The sequence below is a fragment of the Anolis sagrei genome, chromosome 1 (assembly GCF_037176765.1).
Source record: "Anolis sagrei isolate rAnoSag1 chromosome 1, rAnoSag1.mat, whole genome shotgun sequence".
NCBI classification, from domain to species: Eukaryota; Metazoa; Chordata; class Lepidosauria; order Squamata; family Dactyloidae; genus Anolis; species Anolis sagrei.
Window position 1 is genome coordinate 130,405,566 of NC_090021.1, and position 24,873 is coordinate 130,430,438.

General features: G+C 40.7%; 1 protein-coding gene and 1 pseudogene across 1 annotated transcript; both read right to left on the reverse strand.

Annotated features, from left to right (window-relative positions):
- Positions 1–3,688: 3,688 nt before the first annotated feature.
- On the reverse strand, positions 3,689–13,358 carry LOC132782774 (ribonucleoside-diphosphate reductase subunit M2). Its single transcript, XM_067468576.1, has 8 exons — positions 13,205–13,358; positions 12,958–13,074; positions 10,056–10,189; positions 8,304–8,398; positions 8,082–8,215; positions 6,817–6,921; positions 6,573–6,686; positions 3,689–4,469 (listed from the first exon to the last, which is right to left on the reverse strand). Exons 1-8 carry the CDS (start codon positions 13,244–13,246, stop codon positions 4,317–4,319), a joined length of 894 nt encoding a protein of 297 aa, XP_067324677.1. The 5' UTR covers positions 13,247–13,358; the 3' UTR covers positions 3,689–4,316.
- A 3,031-nt stretch (positions 13,359–16,389) lies between these two features.
- Positions 16,390–22,988, reverse strand: LOC137095844 (uncharacterized; annotated as a pseudogene).
- Between the last annotated feature and the right edge of the window lie 1,885 nt (positions 22,989–24,873).

Sequence of the window (24,873 nt, forward strand, 5' to 3'; positions counted from 1 at the left end):
GCCCGGCCTGTCAGTCAATTTTTAAAACGCAACGCATCAAAAATTTGCTCATACTTGCACATATGACACATTATAAATTATACAATATATAACATAACATAATATAATATATAAACATTTCTTGGGGCTCAACGAGAAACCTTTTGCTGAAAAAGTTTGAGAACCCCTGATATACTGTATCTCCTTCCAATGTGTAATTTTTGAAATGCTTCTGAATTCGTTGTGAAAAGAAAAGAGCTGAGAGAATTAGCAAGGGTTAATCTTTCAAATCAAAACAGTTCACGGTCTTGCGACTTTGAAGAAATGAGCATATTTTGAGAGAGACTCGGGATCATTTGCCCTCTGGTGAGAAGTGCTGGTACCACATGTGACAATTCAAGGCCAGATGGACCACCAAGCGCCCAACTATGAATAAACCAAATGCATCTTACAGGGAGACCCTGAAGCAATCTTGCACTGATGATATTTTGACAAGGTCTATTCAAATGTAGGTTGAGTTTCTGAAGGCTGTTAAATTAGTCTTTAAATGCAAATCCCTATCAAAGAACTGTGAAAGAAATCTCAGAGAAATATACCATTAACCACTGCTGTTGGGAAATGTGTAGAATTTTGCATATTTTTTAAACATTGAATATTAATTTAGAGGGGGAAATCAACAAATCATTGTTTAGATGAAATGTTTGTTTCTCTCTCAAGATTAAATCTATCAGTGCATTAATTATATTCTCTATTTTTATAACTCTTGCTACATAGATGCACCTATACTGTGACATGCCCCAAAATTGGGGATTATTCAAAGTTAATACTGACCTAAGCACAAGCCTTGGCTTGAATCCAGCCCGGTTGGTAGGTATGCATTAAGCACTGTACTTACGGTGCTATGCAGTGAATTCTGGCTTCACTCCATCCCCAACTCCATCCTTGCATACAGCCACTGCAACAGCAGGGATCTGTTCCCATGATGTTTGAGAAGCAGCTGGCTGCTATTTCCGTCCACTCCCTTGAGTGATCTCCAGTGTGAACAGCAAGAAACAAGGTTCCTCTTGCAACTGCACCTTGCACAGATGGGAACCAATTAATGCAAGCCCAATTCCATTCTGCCTGACAGGAACACATCATCAAAGCACCCCCAACAGATGGTCATCCGGCTTCTGCTTGAAAACCTCTAGAGAAGACTCTACCACATTCTAAGGCAGCATATTCCACTGTCAAACGGCTCTTACCACCAGGATATTCTTCCTAATGTTTAGATGGAGTCTTTTTTCCTGCAATTTGAATTCATTGCTCTGTCCCAGTCTCCAGAACAGCAGAAAACAAGCTTGCCCTCTCTTAAGTATGACATCCTTTCTAATATTTAAACATGGCTATTATGTCCCCTCTCAGCCTTCACTTTTTCAAGCTGAATATACCCAGCGCCCTAAAATGATCTTCATAGGGCTTGGTGTCTGACCTCTGATCATGTTGGTTATGCATCTTTGGACAAGTTCCTTCTTGTCAATATCCTCCTTGAATTGGGTGCCCAGAACTGAACCTAATAATATTCCAGATGAAGTCAAACCAAAGTGGATTAAAGCGGAGCTATGACTTCCCTCAGTCTTGACATTATATTCCAGTTGATGCAACCTAGAATTGCATTGGCTTTTAAGCTGCTGCATCACTCTGTTGACCCATGTTCAGATGTTATTTCCTAGGACTCCTAGATACCTTTCACATGGACTGTTTTCAAGCCACGTGTTTCCTGTTCTGTATCTGTGCATTTTATTTTTATGCACAAAGTGTAGTACTGTGCATTCCTCCCTGTTGAAATTAATTTTGCTCGCTTTGGCTCAGCTGTCCGATCAGAGGAGTGTAACCCCGTCCAGCACAGGCTGTAACCCTTTACCCTGTTTGGCCTTTCGACTGATCAGGAGAACCTCTGTCTTGTCTGGACTCAGTTTCAATTTGTTCACCCTCATCCAGATGGTCACCTGCCAAACAACGGTTCAGGATCTGGATAGCCTCCATAGCAGTAGGTGGAAAGTAATGATAGAGTTGGACATCATCTGCGTACAGATGGCATGGAACTCCAAAACTCTGTATGATCTCCCCCAGCAGCTTCATGTAGATGTTAAACAAGAGGGACAATACTGAGCCCTGCGGGACCCGACAAGACAAAGGCTACGGGGCCAAGTAGGTGTCACCCAGCAACACCTTCAGAGATTGACCCTCCAGAAGTGGAGCCACTGTAAGTCCCATTCCTGCGAGGCATCTCAGAAGGATACTGTGGTCTATGGTATCGAAGGCCATTGAGAGGTCAAATTGTGAGGAATGCTAGAAATAGCACTCCATCTAGTGTTGGCACTGCTGTAGATCCAGCTGCGAATTGACTCAAGATAAAGCTTGATCACACTTCATTTTATATTTATCTCCAATATAGGATGGTGTCTAGGTGATATTTTGTATAAGGGATCACAAGTCAGTTGAAATTTGAGTTGGGGGCCATCATTCACTACCCCACTTCTAACAATAAATTACTTTAGACCTGGCCTGATTTCAGCTTGTGATAAATGATGTAGGGATATGTGGATAAGCATTAAGTTCAGAGCCAAGGGTTGTTCCATGTCAACACTCATGGAATGAAACCTATATTCAGATTACAAGCAAATCACAGACTTCTCTACAACCTGAATTCAAATGGTCTAAAGTCCACTGGTCTTTCAAAAATGTTCCTAGTTTGTACTCCCATCAAAAACTTTGGGACAGCTGTCCTCAACCTTTGGCCCTCCAGATTGTTGGAAATAGCAACCTCCCAAGCCTTTCACTTTTCATTTGTTAATGCATATATTTGCTAACTGGTATTCTATGTGTATATTGATTTGCCAGGTACTTACCTCTTTGGTGTGGGAATTATAGAAACGTGATTGTACTGAGCATGTTCAGACTCAGGACACCCATTTTGTATTGTTTGCATCAGACCTCAGTGGAGGTGGATGTATGTGTTTGGACTTCAATTGATTCACTATGACTTATGGACTTCAGTACTACTTAAAGCATTTGGGCTATGGAGTATTGAGAAATATTCTGTGTACTGAACACAAGAAACTACATATTATTCTAACTAAACTTTAGTAAGAAATGTGCCTATATAGTAAATTAATACAAGATGTTTGTAAGTAAACAAGATATGTTATTTTAACTAAGAGGTTTCAAGGGAGTGTATCTTTTGAGCAACTGCAAATTCTACTTCAAAGAAACAAACATCTTCTGCTAACCAAGTATGTTTTTATAGTGGCATGTCTTTATCCTTGGCAGTTCAAAGACATGGTTTTTCAGTTTAACAGCTGAGTTACCTGTGTGCCATTACATGAATGCTTATGAATATCCCTTGTTCAAAGAGCTGACTTCTAACAAGGTCATGCTTTTATTGAGTAATGGTTTTCAAAAGGTGGTCTCCACATGTCCATTGAGATTCGCATTCACCAAATGGATGTGACATCATTTTTACCTTTTCAATAAGGCTATGGTGCACTTATTTCCAATAGGTCATGGAATTTCCAATACAGATGTTTTGGACTTTAGCTTGCCGTGCTAGCCTTCTGGGAGGAGAAGTTCAAATAAGTTTTGAGAATCCTTGCAAAATGATTAAAAATTGAGGCAAATTTGGAGTGTGGGAAATAACGTTTTAAGATAAGAAACCAATTCCACAATATTCAGATCCAGGAGTTCGATGTCTGGAGTTTTATTCAAGTTTCACTCTTACATCAAATCTACTCATGCACTTTTTTCAGGAGTCGTACACGTCCAAAAAGATTTTCCAGCACTTCAGCAATTTAATTTACATACAAGAAAAGAAAAATAGTATACTAGGGAAATTAAGGTAAGTTGCAATCTAAAAGAGTTCATTCTAAACTCGCTACTAGCCTTTCTCCGGAATTGAAGGCCAGACCTTTAAAGTGCCACGTTTATGTACAAACTATTAATTAAAATACTGAATAAAAATAAAAAACCCTAATACCTGTCACACAGGATCTGTAGTTTTCCCTACAACCCATACACAAGGACATGAAAAACCACCATTTTCTAGAGAATCCTCATTCTATTTGCTTTGTTGTTACCAAGTAATGGAACGTGCCAGTTCAAAGCTCTGGTACTTCAGAAAATCAGAGTAATTTGTGTATCAATGAAGCATATGTAGCAGTGCTAGAAATCTGTTTTCCCATTTTAGCCACATACACTACCCAAAAGTACCACCACACAGTATAAGAACAGGATTCTTGAGGATAACAAGACAAATCACTAGCATTCCCAAGCCAGCTTTTCTTAAATTCATGTCTGCCTTAGAAATCTGCATCCAAGGTGAAAGAATTGTCTACAGCTTTTGACATCACTCCCATCTTCTGATATTCTCCGACACGCTTTTCAAAGAAATTAGTTTTGCCTTCCAGCGAGATATTCTCCATGAAGTCAAACGGATTCTCAGCTTTGTATATCTGAAAGAAATTAAGTTACCCTTTCAACATCTCAGGTGCACAACCTATTCGTGCCATGGTTACCTAGATCCCAAATCATACTCAACCTTCCCTAATTTGCCATCCCGCAGAACAAATTGGAGATTATAGGATTTAAGAGTGTAACCCTGGTGGCACAGTGGGTTAAATCACTGAGCTGCTGACTGAAAGGTCAGCGGTTTGAATCCAGGGAGCGGGGCGAGCTCTGGCTGCTGGGGGGATTGATTTGGTCATTTGGGAGTTGTGGTTGCTTGGGAGTTGTAGTTGCTGGACCTCCATCCAGAGAGCACTGTGGACTCAAACAATCATGTTCTAAATATTATTTACTAGCCGTCCCCAGCCACGCATTGCTGTGGCCCACATGGGGATTCTGTGTGGGAGGTTCGGCCCAATTCTATCATTGGTGGGGTTCAGAATGCTCTGGTGAGGTTCAGAATGTAGGTGAACTATAAATCCCAGTAACTACAACTCCCAAATTGTATTCTATTTTCCCCAAACTCCACCAGTGTTCACATTTGGGCATATTGAGTATTCTTGTAGAGTTTGGTCTAGATCCATCATTGTTTGAGTCCAGTGATCTCTGGATGTAGGTGAACTACAACTCCAAAACTCAAAATTAATGCCAACCAAACCCTTCCAGTATTTTCTGTTGGTCATGGGAGAACTGTGTGTTCGGTTCAAGTCCATTCGGTTCAAGTTCATCGTTGGTGGGGTTCGGAATGCTCTTTGATTGTAGGTGAACTATAAAACCCAGCAACTACAACTCCCAAATGACAAAATCAATTTTTTTGAGTGAAGGACATACATTGGGTTGTTAGAGGTGTATTGTGTCCAAATTTGGTGTCAATACATCCAGTTGTTTTTTGAGTTCTGTTAATCCCACAAATGAACATTACATTTTTATTTATATAGATCTAGAACATTTATACCCTGTCCTTCTCATCCTCCAAAGCAGGACTCAGGACGGCTTCCAACAGGCAACTATTCAAGGCCGGCACAATATAATAACATAATATAAAATACAATTAGCATACATTAAAAACAGTTATAAATATACATTAAAACAGTTTGCCGGTTCAAATCATCATCCAAATCAGTCCATTGCAGTCCACTAAAACCTTGTCTTCACCAGTAAATCAGTGTATTCTGCAAATGCTTGATCCCACAGCCAGGATTTGAGTTTCTTCTGGAAGATCAGGAGGGATGGGGCAGATCTAATCTCTTAAGGGAGGGAGATCCACAGCCGAGGGGCCAACTTGGCATGAATGGTCAATATGCCCAAATGTAAACACTGATGGAAGTTTGGGGGAAAATAGACCTTGACATTTGGGAGTTGTAGTTGAAGGGATTTATAGTTAACTTACAATCAAAGAGCACTCTGAACCCAGCCCACAATGGATTTGCACCAAACTTGGCACACTACCTACATGGCCAACATTGAATACTGTTGGGGTTGGGGGAGGAGTGTGTACTGTTTTTGAATTCTGGGAGTTGCAGTTTACCAACACCAAAAAGGAAGAGAAGGCAGACGGAGAGATTTTCAGCCTTCTCTGCCCAAAGGGTTCTTAAGACCATCAGAAATATGCGTTTTCTGATGGTCTTTGGTGACCCTGCTAAAAAAAACCCTAGCAACCCCCCCCCCCCCAGTTAAGAAACACTGTCCTAGAAAGTACGTAATACTTTCAACCAAGAGTCTACTACACACAGAAGACCATTCTGTACATTAATGTATTAAACATTAACTCTTGCATTGTACATTTAATATTCAGTAGTGCACACTACGGGAATTGCCTAGGTATGAATAGCCTCTACCAGGTTAGTACAAAGATGAAAGATACAATAGGTATGTGTGCAACAACCATAATCCCTAAATAAATTGTTATTGAATCCAATATGTACAATTCAATATGCCTAGAATTCATTCTGGGGGAAAATACACAGAAATAAGTAAGTCTGTGCTGCTGCGTTACATGTCGCGCTTAATCATGATCTTCCGCTAACAAGCAAAGAAGCGACTGCTTAATGGTGGAAAGCAAGACCAAATGTAAACAAATTTAATGATTAGGCAAACTGCACCCAACTTACCTTGTTAAAACCCAATTCCAGTATCAGTCTGTCTGCCACAAATTCAATATACTGCTTCATTAAAGTGCAATTCATGCCAATTAGGTTTACAGGCAAGGCTTCCGTCAAGAATTCCTGCATTTAAGGAAATAACGTAAAGCTTAGTAGGCAAATACTACACAATTTAATGCCCTGCTAAGTTTTAAAGCATCTCAAGCTTTGATGAAGGGTCTTTTAAGCGCCACCAGAAAGAACCGCCAATTACCTGCTCTATCCTGACAGCGTTTGTAATTATCTCTCTCACTCTTTCCTCTGATGGTTTGTGTACCAAGTGTTTGAACATTAGGCAAGCAAAGTCGCAGTGCAAACCCTGGGAAAAAAACATAATTGGAAAATGTTTCAGAGAACAGCTGGAACAAGCTCTGTGTGTCTTATTATCATCATCATCAGACACGCATAAACCCTAAAAGCAACAGAAATCAATTTCTAATAGGTTTCATACACAGGAATAGCTTCCATAGTTCCTCGCCATTGCACTGATAAAGCAGAAATGAATAATCCACATTCTCAGAAAATGTGGGATTCCCAGTCATTTCCCCATCTGCTGGCATGAAATTTTGGTGGAATCAAGCCATCAAGATGGTATCCAATGGGGTTGATAATGGAAAACATCTCTGCTCACAGGAAAATATCCCATCCCTACATCCCCAAGGATCAGAGGGCGTCAAAAAATAAAGCAACAGCAATAGCTATCACAGGTACCATACGTTAATTTTTTTGTCGTGTTAGAAGCAACTTGAGAAACTGCAAGTTGCTTCTGGTGTGAGAGAATTGGAAGTCTGCAAGGACATTGCCCAGGGGACACCCAGATGTTTCTGATATGTTACCATCCTTGTGGGAGGTTTCTCTCATATCCCTGCATTGGGAGCTGGAGCTGACAGAGGGAGCTCATCCACGCTCTCCCCGAATTTGAACCTGCAACCTGTCAATCTTCAGTCCTGCTGGCACAGGGGTTTAACCCACTGCGCCAATTTAAGTGAAGATAATAAATGAAGACCCCATAGCCATGTTTTTCCACTTTATGGAAACAGAAGTACAGGAAGTCCCAAACTTACAAACATCTGACTTAAAGTCAACTCATAGTTAAGAACGGAGGTGAGACAGCAGAAAGCAAGAGACATCAATTCTCAGAAGAGAAATTCCCTCATGGGGAAAAGGTGTCTCATCTGAAGCTTCCTCACCAATCCTTGTTTCCACAACAAGTCAATATTTTCAAAATCCAATGATCACAGGGACAGAAAGTGAGGTGAAATCTTCTGATCAGGGGCACAGATAGCAAAACAAACCCCACAAAGGTGTTCACCCTTCCCTATGCTAGCCAAAACTAGAAAAATAAACTTGGCTGGAGTTGCAGTTTAAAAGCATACCTGCTTCGACTTATATACAAATTATGCTTAAGAACAAACCTACAGAAGCAATCTTGTCCATAACCCATAAGTAAAGCCCAGCTTTGGAAAAAATAAGCCTTACCTCATCTCTACTGATCAGTTCATTGGAGAAAGTGAGTCCAGGCATCAGGCCTCGCTTTTTCAACCAAAATATAGATGCAAACGAACCGGAAAAGAAGATTCCTTCTACTGCAGCAAAGGCTACGACCCGTTCTCCTGTTGGGAGACAGTTCTTAGTTGAGTTGGTCATTCAGGTGTGTAAAATGTCAGGACAGAAAAGGGGGGAAATGCTCAAGGCACTCACCGTAATTAGCATGTTTATCTCCAATCCACCGCATGGCCCAGTCGGCTTTCCTTTTAACACATGGCAAGGTTTCGATGGCATTGAACAGATATTCCCTAGAATAAGACAATTATTATGCATTATGAAGGAGGCAGTGACATTATTACTTTTGCATCCCTCTTCCTAACCTTTAAGTTAGGTGGAACAAGTCTATATTACTCAAAAGTACTGGAACACATGACACACAGTGTAACTAGAGGGGTTTGACTGGAAAGAGCCCCATAAAAATATACTCTTATGTTCAAACTTTTAATATAACCTATAGCAAGAGAAAAGGGCTTTGAATATTTTTGATTACAACTCCAATTAGCCCTCACACCATGTATTGACTAGGACTGATGGGAGACGTATTATTCGTAATAGTATTATATTTGTCAGAAATAGTAAAAATTAACTAGGTATTTTTAATTACAAAAATGTGAGGCAAGTACTGAAATGGTTAAATGGACGCAATGACTCAGCAAAAGCTGAAGTTCTATATAAGCAGGTGGGCCTGTAGCTTAGTAGCCGTCAGTCTGAGGTAAACCTCAGTGGGAGAAAGGTCTCAGTCTGTGAGAAGGCCTCACAGTGTGAGGTCGGCCTTGGTCTATGAGAGAAGCCTCTGTGTGAGGTAGCATCACAGTGTAAGGTACGCCTTAGTCTATGAGGCAGTCAAATGTGAGAAGGCCTAATGTGAGAAGCTTCGGTGAGAGAAGCCCCAGGTTGAAGGCCTCCTGTGGAAAACTTCAGTGTGAAGGCTGCTATGTGTAAAGCTATTGTGTGAAGCTCCTGTGTAAGTCTGTGAGAAGATGCTCTGTTAGAGTGAAGTTCCTTGTCTGAATGGGGAAGACATCCAGCATGGAAGCAAAGTATAAAGAACTTTAATTGTGGTAAATAGTGCAACCATATTATTTTGCTATAAAGAAAAGCCTTCTATGGAAGAGATAACATTGGCCTGTGTTTTTGTTCTTTGGGCTACCTGTGCTGGATCACACTGCTGCTAATAAGTTACTCTGCTGTGCATTTATGAGGGTCTTTTGTTAATAAGCCCACTTGCCCAACAATTTATACTCCGCTTTCTCTCAACAATGAGACTCAAAACAGCTCACCTTAAAAACATTTCAATACAATTAAAATCTACAAATATACAAAAAATTAATATAGAATTAAATATCACTGATTTTTTTTAAAAGGGGGGCATCTCTGCCTCACAGAAGTACCATTACCCAAATGATTAACTATTTATATGATCCTTTCTGCACATTTTACAATCACAAACTAGGTACCTTTCATACTGCTAGGTACAGGCATGTAGCCGGGGGGGCGCTCGGGGGGCTTCAGCCCCCCCTGAAATTTTCATGGTGGTTCGCAAAAAGGCCTTATTGGTGCATTATTTAAACTGTTATGTTTATTCATATCATGATCTGATCACCATACTCAATATATCCCATATGCATGGGGGTATTGGGGTAATGATACAAAAGGTTTGCTAGCCTAGACCCGCTTTCACTCAGACTCAGCTCCCTCAAACCCCCCCCAAAAAAAATTCAGCCCCCCCCCCCCCCGAAACGAAATCCTGGCTACGGGCCTGGCTAGGTATGTAAAAATCCCACCCTAATCTCTCTGAAAACATGAGCCAGGTTTGAAACCATACATGATCTCAGAAATCCATTGGGGGGGGGGGGGATCAAAGCCTGGAAGCATGTGTGCATTCATCTGAGAAGAAGTACTAACCTCTCTTTGGAGTCTTTGATGTAAGTATCAATAAGTAAACTGTACATTTCTGAATGAATGTTTTCCATGGCAATCTGGAAGCCATAGAAACAGCGAGCTTCAGTGACTTGGACTTCTTGGCTGAATCGCTCCACCTAGAGGACACACAGCATTGTACTTTTAAGTATCTTTCCCACTTTACAGGAAATACATATATAGTAGTCATATAATGCAGATCAATGGAGTTAATCTGCATTTTGGAAATGCATTATATGGCAGTGTAAATCCAGCCTGAGATGGAAGTGCTCCTTTGTAGCTTCTTCAGCAAATTGGGAAACACACCAAGAAAGTGAGTCAACTATGGCTTCTTGTTGCATCTGAACCAAGAAACCATGACCCCTTCCGCACAGCTGAATAAAATCCCACATGATCTGCTTTGAACTGGAATATATGGCAGTGTAGACTCAGATAACGCAGTACAAAGCAGATATTGGGATTCTTCGCCTTGTTATTCTGGAATATAGGGAGGGGCCCCAAATTTATCACATCTGAACAAGATAGGATGTTAAGCAATGGACTAATTATGTAATTTCCTAGATTTTTTTCAGAAGCCATTAACCAAGGAAGAAATAAATGAACTGTTTGCTAGATTGCAAAACCTACTCAGCTTCTTAAAGTGATATATTATTTTAATGTGGTCTTAATACCAATTCTGAAATGACTGAGAACACTAATGTCTAATGTGCATTTTCAATATTGTTACTTGAGAACGAGGGACAATTAGTCCTGGACAAAAGGAAACTCAATAGCCATATCCAGTCGTTGTTTACCTAAAACCCTGGTGTTGAAAGGCAGAGGGCAAACACAATATATCATTTATGCAGGACTTCCAATTTTCATTTGCCAGGCTTCACCAATGTATCCCCCATATGACTGACATGAGGACTCATTGACGAGTGCACTGCATAATGATATTAAATCATTAATTGCCACCAGTAATAATTAGCTTTATTTATTTGATGCATCAGTCCGACACTGCATTTAGTTTCATGGCAGGGACACAAGTTCCAATCATACATTTTTAACCAAGTGGCAGGAAAAGTTCTGAATCATTTGACAGCAAGAAAAGGGATTATCGGTCTAGATGTGTCTCCCCATATGCTCAGGCAATCAAACTCCACTTTAAACAGATGTTCAGTGGGCCTCCTGACAACCTGAATATCTGTGAGAAAAATGTCACACATCCAGTGTAATTACACCAGATCGTTTAGCTGAAAAACTGGAAGTTTCGTGACATTTACAATTCTAAATAAGCCCCCAGATATGTAGATGGCATTGCCAAGGCTGGAATTCACATCTCTGGAGGCACAGAAACAGCAGCAGAGGAAGCTGGCAGCCCATGGAAGGAGGAATGTGCTAAGCAAATACTCCGAGCCAACAGCAGAGAATATGAAATCAACTCATTTAAAGAAATGTACTTTTTCACATTACAGTGGGATTGAAACCTGCTTAGTGCCAAAAAAAAGATAAGATGCTGCTAAATCACATTCCCTTAATCATCGATTCCCAAAAGTTTCCATGAGTCTGAGTTACGTTTCTCTGGTCCCATGTTTCAACTTATGGACCTGAACAATCAAAATAGCTCCCTTCATAAGAACCTGATTAATGTCTTGTCGAATGATTTCATGGCCAAAATCACTGGGTTGCTGTGAGTTTTCTGGGCTGTATGGCCATGTTCCAGAAGCATTCCTTCCTGGTGTTTCGCCCACATCTATGGCAGGCATCCTCAGAGGTTGTGGGGTCTGTTGGAAACTAGGGCAAGTGATGTTTTATATGAGTCCAGGGTGGGAGAAAGAATTCTTGTCTGATTGAGACAAGTGTGAAGTTGCAATTGGCCATCTTGTTTAGCACTGAATAGCCTTGCAGCTTCAAAGCCTAGCTGCTTCCTGCCCGGAGGATACTTAGTAGGGAGGTGTTAGCTGGCCCGGATTATTTCCTGCCTGGAATTCCCATTTTCTGACTTTTGTTCTTTTACTGTCCTGATTTTAGTTTTTTAATACTGGCAGCCAGATTTTGTTCATTTTCATGGTTTCCTCCTTTCTGTTGAAATTATCCACATCCTCGTGTATTTTAATGGCTCTTCTGTGTAGTCTGACACGGTGGTTGTTAAAAGTGGTCCAGCATTTCTGTGTTCTCAAATAATATGCTGTGTCCAGGTTGGTTCATCAAGAAAGGATTCCCCCAGGCAGCAACCAACCAGGTTTTGAAGCTGCAGGGCCATTAAATGCTAATCAAGATGGCCAATTGCAACTTTCACACTTGCCTCCAGCAGACAAGAGTTCTTTCTCCCTCCCTGGACATTCCAGAGATATATAAACCCCACTTGCCTATTTTCCAACAGAACTCACAACCTCTGTGGATGCCTGCCATAGATGTGGGTGAAACATCAGGAAAGAATGCTTCGGGAACATGGCCATACAGCCCAGAAAACTCACAGCAACCCAACATGATTAATTCTTTCCCTTGTTCGAAGTGACCATGAGCAGTTCAAGAAATAAAATCTGTTCTCACAACAGAAGGAGAAAGGATTATTTGCTGCACTATGGGTGAAACATCAGAACCAGTTTCAAATAAACTCTTTCTAATGAGATGCACACTTGTTGGTTATGTGTATATGCCTTCATTACACCTGTCGACTTGTGATGATCTCATAAATTTCAGAGGGTTTTCTTAGGCAAGTACTTGGATCACTTTGCCAGTTTCTTCCTGACTTTAAATGGTTGTGTTCAGGATTTGTGCAGAATGTCGTTTTAAGACCAACCACATGTAAAATGAAAGAAGGTGAGATACATTGCTTCTGTCTTTAATATTACGACTAAACTAAGTTTGGGCTATGAAGAGATCCAGAAGTTAGTCTTCTTACCAAATTTTCGTTGACGATGCCATCACTTGCAGCAAAGAACGCCAAGATGTGTGAAATGAAATACTTCTCATCAGGCTTCAAGGATTCCCAATGCTGGAGATCTTTGGAGAGATCCACCTAAATGTAGAAACCAGCCAATGAGAACAGAGTAATGCATAGATCTGAAGTACATCTTGTTAAATTTCCTTAGTATCATCAAACGTCCACCCAATACACAAGTAAAGGGGGAGGGGCAAGAGCATCCTACCTCTTCTGCCGTCCAAAAGGAAGCTTCTGCTTTCTTGTACATTTGCCAAATGTCGTGGTACTGAATGGGAAAGATCACAAAGCGGTGTGGATTATCCCGAAGAAGTGGTTCGTCCTGCACATTATTTGAAGGAAGCTGCTTCGCTCCTTTCAGTGCATCCTACAGGGGAATAAAAGACAAATTAATAAATTGCCCTGTTGCCAGAAAACTTGCTTATACCATGGGGAAAAAAAATAATTTTTATCACAAGTATGAAATGAAGCAAAGATAAATGATAGGTGCCCCAAATCCTTTGGAAAGAAGCAATAGGAAACAAACCCCACCTGCAGGGTACTATTTTAAATCTTTGCAACCTAAAAAGAAACAAGTCTGACCCAAAAATGACGATTTAACTATTGTGAATGTGATTTAAATGTACTTAAACTTTCCAAACAACATGACAACAGGGAACCAATGTTATTTTGAGACTGTTTATTTTATTTTGTCATTTCGTGTGTTTTTTTGATGCTACTTTGTTTCTTTGAACTTTGTTGTATTGTTATTTTTGGGCTTGGCCTCAAAATAACAATACAAGTCCCCTTTGGGGAGATGATAGCGGGGTATAAATGAAGTTTATTATTGGTTTATAAAGTGCGAGGACAGAAGTGGCATCATTTCGAACAATGTTAAAAAGCAATGACCTAAAAGAACTAAATGAGAAGAAATAATGCTGGGTTGCTGTAAGTTTTCTGGGCTGTATGGCCATTTTCCAGAAGCATTTTCTCCTGACATTTCACTTGCACCTATGGCAGGTATCCTCAGAGGTTGTGAGGTCTGTTGGAAACTAGGCAAGTGGGAGAAAGAACTGTCTGTTCAAGGCAGGTATGAATGTTGCAGTTGGCCAACCTTAATTAGCATTGAATCGCCTTGCAGCTTCAAAGCCTGGCTGCTTCCTGTTTGGGGGAATCCTTTGCTGGGGGTGGTTAGATGGCCCTGATTGTTTCATGTCTGGAATTCCCCCTTTTTTTAGTGTTGCAGTAGAGAAATGATGGGAGACAAAGAAGGGAACTCTGAAAGAGGATTTTTCCTATACTGGCAATCCCCAAGTTACAAATTGCTTCTAGTTAAGAACAGGGGTGAGACAACAGGAAGTGAGAAAGATAATAAAATAAAACTTTATTTCTAGACCGCCCTCTCTGAGGGACTCAGAGCAGTTTACACCTAAAAAGGCAAACATTCAATGCCTCAAAATAGGTGGAAACACATCAAATAATAAAAATAATGAAGAGTTATCTACCCCAGAAAGGGAAATTTACTCCTGAAAGAGTTATCATAGGGAAAAGGTGTCTCCACTGAGGTTTATCACTAATCCTTGTTCTACAAGAACCCATTTTCAAAATCCAATTATCACAGGGACAGAAAATGAGGTGAAATCTTCTGAACAGGGATACAGACAGCAAAATAAACACCACAAGGGTGCTAACCCTTTCCTATACTACCCAAAAATATATATTTGGCTGGAGTTACATTTTTAAATGTACCTGTTTCAATTTAAGTACAAACCTACAGAACCTATCTTGTTCATAACTTGGGGACTGTCTGTATTGCAAACTAATGCGAAAGCAGGGTTTCCTCCTCATACTCATTTGAGAGGACAATACCAGAGTTTAATGCCATTTTTCTTCTTAGCACTACATTGAAATAGAGGATCTTCAGTTTAAACACAGTGGTTCAGTTTAGGACAGTATCATAACTTACAATCAGAAGTTTGCTTATTATGTTTACCCAGAAAGGATTTCAATCATCTGATGGAGGGATGACAGGTATGATTGCAAGAGCAGCACGCTCGCGCAAACACCCTCTCAGGGGCCCAATTTCTAGCACTAAGGTCATGTTCCTCAACCTTTGTTCCCCCAAAGGTTTGGGACTTGCACTCCCAGATGCTCCTGCTAGTTTGGCCAGACAACAAAGATCCTGGGAGAGAAACTCAAGTCATCTGGAGCAGTGGTCTGCAAGAAGTAAAATATGGTCTGTGGCCCCACCGTTACTACTACGGATAATAACAACGGGGAAAAAATTCTTGGTGTCTTCACTTTTAGGCCTGTTCCTGGGGGTATTTGGGGTGCTGATTCAGAATATTGCACTGGATAGACTACATCAGGTCTAGATTATTAAATGTGGTTTTCAGTGGGCGAACAGATGGCAACTACTAAACGGCATGTGTTCTGTATCAGAAACTAGAGCTGATGTGGTCTATCCAATGCAATTTTCTGAATCAGCACCCCAGATAATCAAAAGTTGACCAAAAACAGATGCTTAACCCTTTTGGTACTAATATTAGAGTGTGGTCCCTGGTCAAAAAACATTTGAGAACTACTGATCCGGAGGAACAAATGCTGGGAACCACTGTGTTGAACCACATTAACATGAATTCAGAAATGAAACTGCAGAGACATCCTGCTATCAAATGTGTGGGGAAATGAATGGAGAAGATGAGGGCAAAGTCTTTTGCTCAAGCTTATTCACGTAGCACTAAACTATGGGATTATCCCACTCTTGATGCAAATTCTCTTACAAGTCCTTTTATTAGACAACAAAAGGGCAGGATAAATATGTTTTGAATGGGAAATATAACAAAGTAACATGGTTAATAAAACTTCAGTGTCGGACACCTTTTCTTTCCTTGGAGCTGCACCAGGATATTAGGGTCTGAAAACCCAATTAGTGTAAAGACCAGGTGCTGCTTGATTTTGGAAGCTTAGCGTGGTCAGTTAGTATTTGGATGGGAGACAAATAAATGATTATCAGGTAATAGAGGCCATGTTTCTGAGAAACTGGCAAAAGAACCTCTTGAATATTCCTTCTCCAATAAAACCTAGAATCATAGAGTTGGAAGAGACTGCATGGGCCATCCAGTCCAACCCACTGCTCTGAAGGAAAAGCACAATCAGAGCATCCCCAACAGATGGCCATCTAGCCTCTGTTAAAACGCCTCTCAGACAGTGGTTCTCAACCCGTGAGTCCCCAGGTGTTTTGGCCTACAACTTCCAAGAAATCCCAACCAGTTTACCAGTTGTGAGGATTTCTGGGAGTTGAAGGCCAAACATCTGGGGGGACACAGGTTGAGAACCACTGCTCCGGGTCACCACAACTGTCAAATTAAAGGAACATACATATTTCCATAGCAGGGTTGTCCTCTCTAGTGGTCACACCTAAGGGTTGAGAAAAGTCGGATACAAATATGGTCCAGAGTAAAGAGAGAGGGGGACAGAAGATCAGTTCCATCTTGTCTCATGTGTTTTACTAATAATGTAATATAATATATTGAATATACATATAATATTACAATGTAATACAATATAATAGTAATAATACAATATTTTAATTGTATATATTATATTACATGCAATATTACTAATATTACAATATAATGGTATAGTACAATATAGTAATATATAATGCTGATATTGTACTATGCTAATAATATATTGAATATACATATATTTATAATATTATAACATAATACAATATCATACTGATACAATATTATAATTATTTTATATTACATGTAATATTACTAATTATATTACAATATAATATATTGTATGTATATATATTTTGCAAGCCACTCGAGTCCCCTTCGGGGTGAGATGGGTGGCATATAAATGTCATAAATAAACAAACAATATGGTAAATAAATAAATAAAAATTGTTATTCAAACCTAGCTCCAGCTGCAATCCTATTCCACCCACATCCCAATTGAAAAAAATATTAAACTATCCCTGGTAACAAACATTTCAGGTAAGGATTACTTACATAACCTATATATTTAATCCCCCCCCCCCCAAAAAAAAAGCTGTATCACCTGGGAAAGGCCTGTGATTCAATTCACCCTCCAGCCCCAACCCAACTCCTCCCCTCCCTCATTGTTTCCACTTCCCCAGCCTTTCCTTTCAGGGCAGATTTGGCGCCAAACTGGAGGGAAGGGGAGAAAGGAGTCCCTGAAAGAGTTGGAGGAAGAGGCGGGGATTGAATCAGCCACCACTCTGAAGTGACCTGTAAGAACTCACCGCCTCCTGAAAGATCTTCCTTGCGGCCTTGGAAGCCAGGACTCGAGTAGAGCTGAGTGAAGGGGGCTGCAAACAAAACATAAATACATATATGGGTCAGAGAAATGGTGAGCAAAGCTGTGGACCAAACAAATGAGGGTGCATTTAGATGCAAGTACAGCAGGCCTGTGCCAACTTGGGCCTTCTTCCAGCTTAAGCGGCTGAGGGGGAAAAGGAAAGGGCCTGAGGCTGTTCGGAATGGTGGGAGTTAAGAGTCCAAAACACCTGGAAGAAGGCCCAAGTTGGCACAGGCCTGAACTATACTGTAGGATTGTTGTAGTTTGACCCCAACTGCCAGGGCTCAATGTGATGGAATCCTGGGAACTGTAGTTTGATGAGTTCTGGCAGAGAAGACTACACCTCACCACCTCTGAGGATGCTTGCCACAGATGTAGGCGAAACGTCAGGAGAGCATGCTTCTAAAGCATGGCCATACAGCCCGAAAAACCTACAACAACCCAGTGATTCCGGCCATGGAAACCTTCGACATGGTAAAAACTAAATCCCTCATAACATTACAGTTCCCATGATTCCATAGCACTGAGTCATGGCAGTTCAAGTGGAATCCAACTGTGTTAGTTCTATTGTGAAGAGGCACCCTTCCTGCTTCAGATGGGGTGAGGGAACCGCTTTGGGCACACAAGGGTGAGGCTTCAATAAAGGAGAGGCTCCTGAAATAACGTTTTATAATCCGCTTTAATATATGGGACGCCATTTTATAATCACGGATTTGGTGGTCCAAACCCCAGCGCATACCAAGGACCCCCCGTTGCCCTAGATATTACAATATCCTTAAACCGAGGACCTTCAGCTGTTTGGGCCTCCAACTCCCATAAGCCCCAGCCTGTTCAGTAGTCAGGAATTTTGGGAGTTGGAGGCCCAAACAGCTGAAGGGCCGCAGTTTGAGGATGCCTACCCTAGATGCATCTACACTGTAAGATTTATGCGGTCTAACACCACATTATTACCACTAGCTGTAGCCCAGTTTTTATATGTTTTGTGTGTGTATATATGTGGTTTTGCACATGCGTTGTAATGTATTTTTTGGCTTTTTAAGTCCCTTCCACTGTGTTTTTCAGTGTTTTTATGAGTGATGGTCACTCGTTGGCCTGATAGGTGTATTGTGTCCAAATTTCGTGTCAAATCATAGAGTTGAAAGAGACCTCATGGGCCATCCAGTCCACCCCCCCCCCTGCCAAGAAGCAGGCTTTTGAGTTATGTTGACCCCACAAACGAACATTACATTTTTATTTATATAGATTGGCCGTGGAAGTTGTAGTTCGACAACATCTTTAGCTTCCTCTGCCTCTAAACAAATAAATAGTCTCTCACCAAACTCCAGGATTCCAGAGCAATGGGTCTTGGCGGTGAAAGTGGTGCCAAACCGCGATCATTCTACAGTGTAGATTCTCCCCCCCCCCCCCCCAAGTTGCTTTCTTCCTGTACTTACTGTGTTCTCCTTGTCGTTCAAGGTCAGATTTTTCAGAGGCGACAAGCGGGACTTGAGCTGCTGCTCGTTGCGAGCCGAATGCGCATTGCGGGTGGCCAGCATATTTTCAGCGGGAAAATAAAATAGATTGGGAAGACAAGCTGGAGCAATAAGGCTTCCTCTTGATTGTTTAGCGGTAAGAGAAAAGACGACCGGCTCGTTTTGGCGGTTTATATCCCTTTCGAACTTGGCGCCAGAACGCCCCGGCGGGCCAATCAGGCGGGAGGCGCGCTTCCATTGGCGGAGCGAGCGGCCTTGGAAACGCGGGAAAGGCTGCCAGAGTTCCTCCCGCTCTGCGCTGCGATTGGCTGACCGCCCGGACAACAAAAGAGCCCTCAAGGCGGGAACTGCGGGCTACAACAGTCCACCCGCCCCCTTCGCTCCTATTGGCTGAGAAGTCCTTGAAAAATTCTTGGACCTGATTAGCCGCGGGAATGGTCTGTCACTGTTCTGCTTTTCCAATTGGTCAGGGAGAAACTCCCTTGCTGTTTGTTCTTTTTTGGTGTCTTTTCTTTTCTATTGGCAGGTTTTGGGGAAAGGCGGCAACTGAGAATTACTTAAAACTGTATTTTTTTCCCGAAAGAATAGTTGTCTCCTGTGCTAAATTAATAGCATAATATAATGTAATATATTGTATATGCATATAATATTTATATTATAATCTAATGCAATATAATAACAATATATTATAATTATATATTTATATTACATATAATATTACTAATAATATTACAATATAATGGTATAGTACAATATAGTAATATTTAATAATATTACAATATAATGGTATAGTACAATATAGTAATAATAAATATGTATATATTTCAGATTTCAATATTAATCTCAAAAATACGTAGTATGATTTTACATAGGATTTGTGCTACATTCAAACAGTAAAGACAAATATCACTTACGTAAAATAACATTAAATATTAAATAACCAGTAAAATAAAAAGGTGTAAATACTAAACTAATCTGGATTTTGTATTATTGTACTATGCTAGTAATATAATATATTGTGTGTGTGTGTGTATAATCTTGTAAGCCGCTCTGAGTCCCCTTCGGGGTGAGAAGGGTGGCATATAAATGTCGTAAATAAGTAAGTAAATAAATAGTTTATTTCAGTGGCGTTGCTTAGAAATAAATACTAGTTCAGAGAATCACAGAACATGTAAACTGGTGGATATGGGAAATACTAAGGAAATAAACTTCAGGACTTGATCAGTTGTTTGGCATGGAAGCAATTCCCTGATTTATAAATCTACATAGGAGTAAATCTGGCAGAGATCACTGATACTTTTAGATCCCAAGTAAAAGTGTGCAGAGGTAGGATGCACCCAGACTATTACATTAATGTAATTTGGCACCGCTTTAGCTGCTATGGCTCAGTGCTATGGAATCCTGGGAGTTGTAGTTTTACAAGGCCTTCTTTGCCATGATACTGTAGCACTGGACAGATATAGTATCTGTTCTGTAGTAAATGATGCCATTTTATTGAATGGAAAATATATGTGTTTGTGTGTGTGTGAATGGTTTGAATGTTTGAATAAGCGCACCCAGTTTCCACCCAGTGTATTTGAAATCTCCCATCAGAGAGCTCTGGTGCCTCACCAAATTACAAATCCCAAGATACAGCCATATCAGTTGAAAGTGGAATCAAACTGCGGTCACATTGTAGTGGGGATAGAAATCTAAGGCCTCTTTTACACTGCCATATAATCCAGATTATCAAAGCAGATAATCCATATTAACTGGATTATATGAGTCTACACTGCCAGATAATCTGGATTTTAAATGGCAGTGTAGAAGGTGCCTAACACAGGCAGTGTCCTCACTGAAACTCTGGAGACACATTTGCCAAAACAGAAATACCAGAAGGTAATTAGCTTTTCAATTTCACATAACCAACTCTAGTTTCTTACGGCCTAAAATGGTTTGTGTGTGTTGTTTTAGATTTATGTTGCTGTTTTATATGCTTATGTATTGTTTGTTTATATGCGGGGCTTCTGTGAGCCACCCCAAGTTCTTTCGGGGAGATTGTGGCAGCATATACATTATTATTATTATTATTATTATTATTATTATTATTATTATTATTATTAGATACATAACAAGATTAGTACACAGTAAACAAGATCATTTTGCTGGCTTTTGTATTTTGATCACACATCAGACACTTCCCAAGTGTCTGGGACTGTATGATGTATCCGAGAATAATGCAGTAGGGTGGCCTTTTGCAGCTGACAGATGGTAATTTGGTCACCGCCTATTGTTTTTAAGTGAAGGCCAAGGTCTTTAGGCATGGCACCCAGTACCTAAAGTGCATAATAAATAAATAAATATTATTATTATTATTATTATTATTATTATTATTATTATTGTGAAAGGACCAAGGCAGTGACATCTCCGGCCCACCCCCTGTTTGGGTATCAGCCAGCACTTCAACGACTTAAATCTAGAAATAGTTTTCTAAGATCTACAGAGACACTCACTGGAACACCTCAGCAAGCGAGAGTCCAAAAGTGGCAGGCTCAAACCCAGAACCTCCACCAATGGCTGAAACCAAATGAGAGACTCCTTCCTGGGCACACAGAAAACTGGGCAACTTGGAAGGTGCTGAACAGCCTGTGCTCTGGCACCACAAGATGCAGAGCCAACCTTAAGTGGAATCCACGACATGTGAGTGTGGAGAAGAGCAAATCACAGACCACCTGCTGCAATACAACCTGAGCCCTGCCACATGCACAATGGAGGACCTTCTTGCAGCAACACCAGAAGCACTCCAAGTGGCCAGATACTGGTCAAAGGACATTTAATAGAATACCAAGCCTGCAAATTTTGTGGTTTGTTTGTTTGTTTGTTTGTTTTTAATGCAATACAACTGTTTTGGTTCACTCCTGACACGATAAATAAAATAAAATTATTATTATTATTATTATTATTATTGATTTTAGTAATTTCAGATAAAAGAAAGCTAGCAGCCTGTTGAAAACCATTGAAGGAAAAGGCAAGATTGCCAGAGGAGAAGCCAAAAAGCCACCGCAGGCCAAGATAAAGGGCCTTTCCACACAGCCATAAAACTCAGAATATCAAGGCAGATAATCCACAATATCTGCTTTGAACTGGATTATCTGAGTCCACACTGCCATATAATCCAGTTCAATGTGGATTGTATACAGCTGTGTAGACGAGGCCAAAGGCTTGATTTTCTTTTTCTACCAGTTCCCCAATCTCGCTTAGAGCCCTGGACCTCTCTTTTAATACAAAATGAGTCAGGGTATTATGTCATTTCTGGTGGAAACCCACCTCGTCAAGAAGAAATGCTTGCCATCAGCACCTTCTAGTCAGGAAGCAAAAAAGTGCCCTTGGGGCTTGCATTTGCTGGGAATATGTTAGAGTTTGAATGCGCATTGATGGCAATGGAGTCAGAAGACATTGTTGCAGGGCAAGGGTGGGCAACTGTAATAATTCCTTGCCATTCAGCCATGGCAATTAAAGTGGTCTCAATCTGCATTAATCCCACAGTGTCACTACACCTCAGTCTTCTCCTTCCTTCTATAAGTTAAACAGCAAAAGGAGCATCTTGTACTATCTGCACAAATCCATTGGTAATGCTGTACTTGGTGGATTTCAGCTCTCATTTAATGCAGTGCTGTACATGAGTATCATGTTCATCCCAGTGCCCCCAAACCAGGATACCTGTGTTCATTTAGCATGCAGTTATTTCTCTCTGACCCTCTTCATGTCCAGGTTTGACAAGCAGTGGCTCCCTAATTGTTCAACAGCTTGGCTGCTCAGTGAGGAGGAAGGCTGCCAGCGTTCACCATATGTGCATCCTATGATGAAAAGAGAACACTTGTTTCTGAGCATGGCCTTTCCGACACTCGTCTGTTGTCTTTATAGAGCCGAAAGGAACCCAACTGCAAAACAAGATGGGCTCAGGCCTACAAAGAGCACAATCTCATTGAGCAGCCAAGCTGTGTCGAACAATTAGGGAGCTGCCAGTGTGTGTGTATGGAAAAATCACTCTCAACTTCAAAAAATTCCATCAGCATTGCCTTTGAAAAGTCCTGCATATCTCTTTTTGAAGATAGGCAGACAAATGTCAGTGCTCTGGAAGAAGCAAAGATCACAAGCATCAAAGCCATGATTCTCCGCCATCAACTTCGTCGAACCAGCCATGTTTTCCGAATGCCCAATCACCATCGCCCAAAGAGTTCCTTTACTCTTAGCTCAAGAAGGGAAAATGGACCGCTGGATAACAAAAGAGATTTCAAGATGGGGTTGAAGCTAACCTCAAAAAGTGTGGCATAAACTCTGAGAACTGGGAAGCACTGGCCTTGGAGTCTTCTGACTGGAGCTCAGCTGTTTCCAACAATACTGTGGATTTTGAAGAGGCACAAATGGAGGGTGAAAGGGAGAAACATGCCAAGAGGAAGAAGGCGCATCAAGCAAACCCTTGTCATGACCACCTTCAATCTGGAAACCTAGGTCCTCATTGTGAAAGACCGTGTGGATCCAGAATAGGTCTCTAACCACTTAGGGATCCACTGCCAAGACTCTACCCTTGCAAGACCATCATACTTGGCCATAAGTGATAGCTTATGTGATACACACAGAGACATACGATTATGCTTTTAGAGAGAGAGGGATGAAGGGAAACATTTCACACCCACCCACTGGACCTAAACCTAGCTTTTTCCTGTCCTGTCATCTTACACTTTCCCAGAAATACAACATATAGCAGTATTCTATGTATTTTTAATTGGAAAGGAATCCTTCCTTCTAGTCCGTTTTACTGCGTATGTACTTTCTAATCGCGTTGAAGATTGCAGCCTCAGTTTTTAATGCCCGGTATGAAAAGCTCTTCCTATATCAAAGCAGTATACGTAAAGGGTGCAGAAGATGGAAGAGCCATCATATAAATATAATTGCATACTCTTTTGTCCTTTCAGAGGACAAACCTTCAAACAAAAGTCTCCTATTAAGTAAACATTTAAATCTTCAGTTCAGTTTTAGCAATAAAAACACCCTTTCTGTCAAATTTATTGCATACTCTTAACTCTTAAAATATTTTGTCCCGTTTTTAAAAAATATACCAAGTATGCATGTTCAGCCAAATTTGTAAATGCATTTTGAGGGGTGGGATATTTTTTGGGATTTATGTCTGAGGACAAAGTTAATTACGGTAAACACAAGCTTCGCCTAACGCATCAACATGTTTAATTAGCTTTCTTTGCTTTTGTCTTATGCATGCAAATGTTTCCTTAAAACACCTGTATATTTCAAAATAAGTTGGGAGGCAAGGTGAACGTGGCTATTTTGGAGTTCTGGTTGAACGGAAACTGGGGTGTATGTAGTAGTATTTCTATGGAAATTTAAAGCTGTTCACCTTCTTCTGACATCCAACGTAAGCATCCAGTGCCAAAAATCCAAAGAAAGTAAGACAGGGTTATTGGTCTGTTTCCATTTCAAACCTTCATAGGCCTCTCACTGTGGTTATCAACTAATCTTACAATTGACACAACAACTTCAGAACTTGGAAATAAAGTGTTATATGGGTTGCTGTGAGTTTTCTGGGCTGTATGGCCATGTTCCAGAAGCATTCTCTCCTGACGTTTTCCCCACACCTATGGCAGGGATCCTCAGAGATTGTGAGGTCTGTTGGTTTATATACCTGTGGAATAATGTCCAGGGTGGGAGAAAGAACTCTTGTCTGCTTGAGGCAAGTGTGAATGTCAGAAATGGCCACCTTGATTTGGACTGAATGGTCTTCAAAGCCTGGCTGATTGCTGCCTGGGGGCATCCTTTATTGGGAGGTGATTAGCTGGCCCTGATTGTTTCATGTTAGGAATTCCCCTATTTTTTTAGTGTACTGTACTGATTTTAAAGGTTTTTTAAATACTGGTAGCCAGATTTTGTTCATATTCATGATTGCCTCCTTTCTGTTGAAGTTGTCCACACTCTTGTGGATTTCAAAGGCTTCTCTGTGTAGCCTGACATGGTGGTTGTGAGAGTGGTCCAGCATTTCTGTGTTCTCAAATAATATGCTGTTTCCAGGTTGGTTCATCAGGTGCTCTGCTATGGCTGA

Bases quoted from the DNA above. Each gene is read 5' to 3' on its own strand.
- LOC132782774 (XM_067468576.1), bottom strand. From the start codon at position 13,246: ATGTACAAGAAAGCAGAAGCTTCCTTTTGGACGGCAGAAGAG. The intron at 6,922-8,081 runs GTAAGGCTTATT...TTTTTTTCCCAG, and splicing joins AACTGATCAGTAGAGATGAG to GGTTTGCACTGCGACTTTGC. The intron at 4,470-6,572 runs GTAAGTTGGGTG...AATTTCTTTCAG, and splicing joins TGGAATTGGGTTTTAACAAG to ATATACAAAGCTGAGAATCC.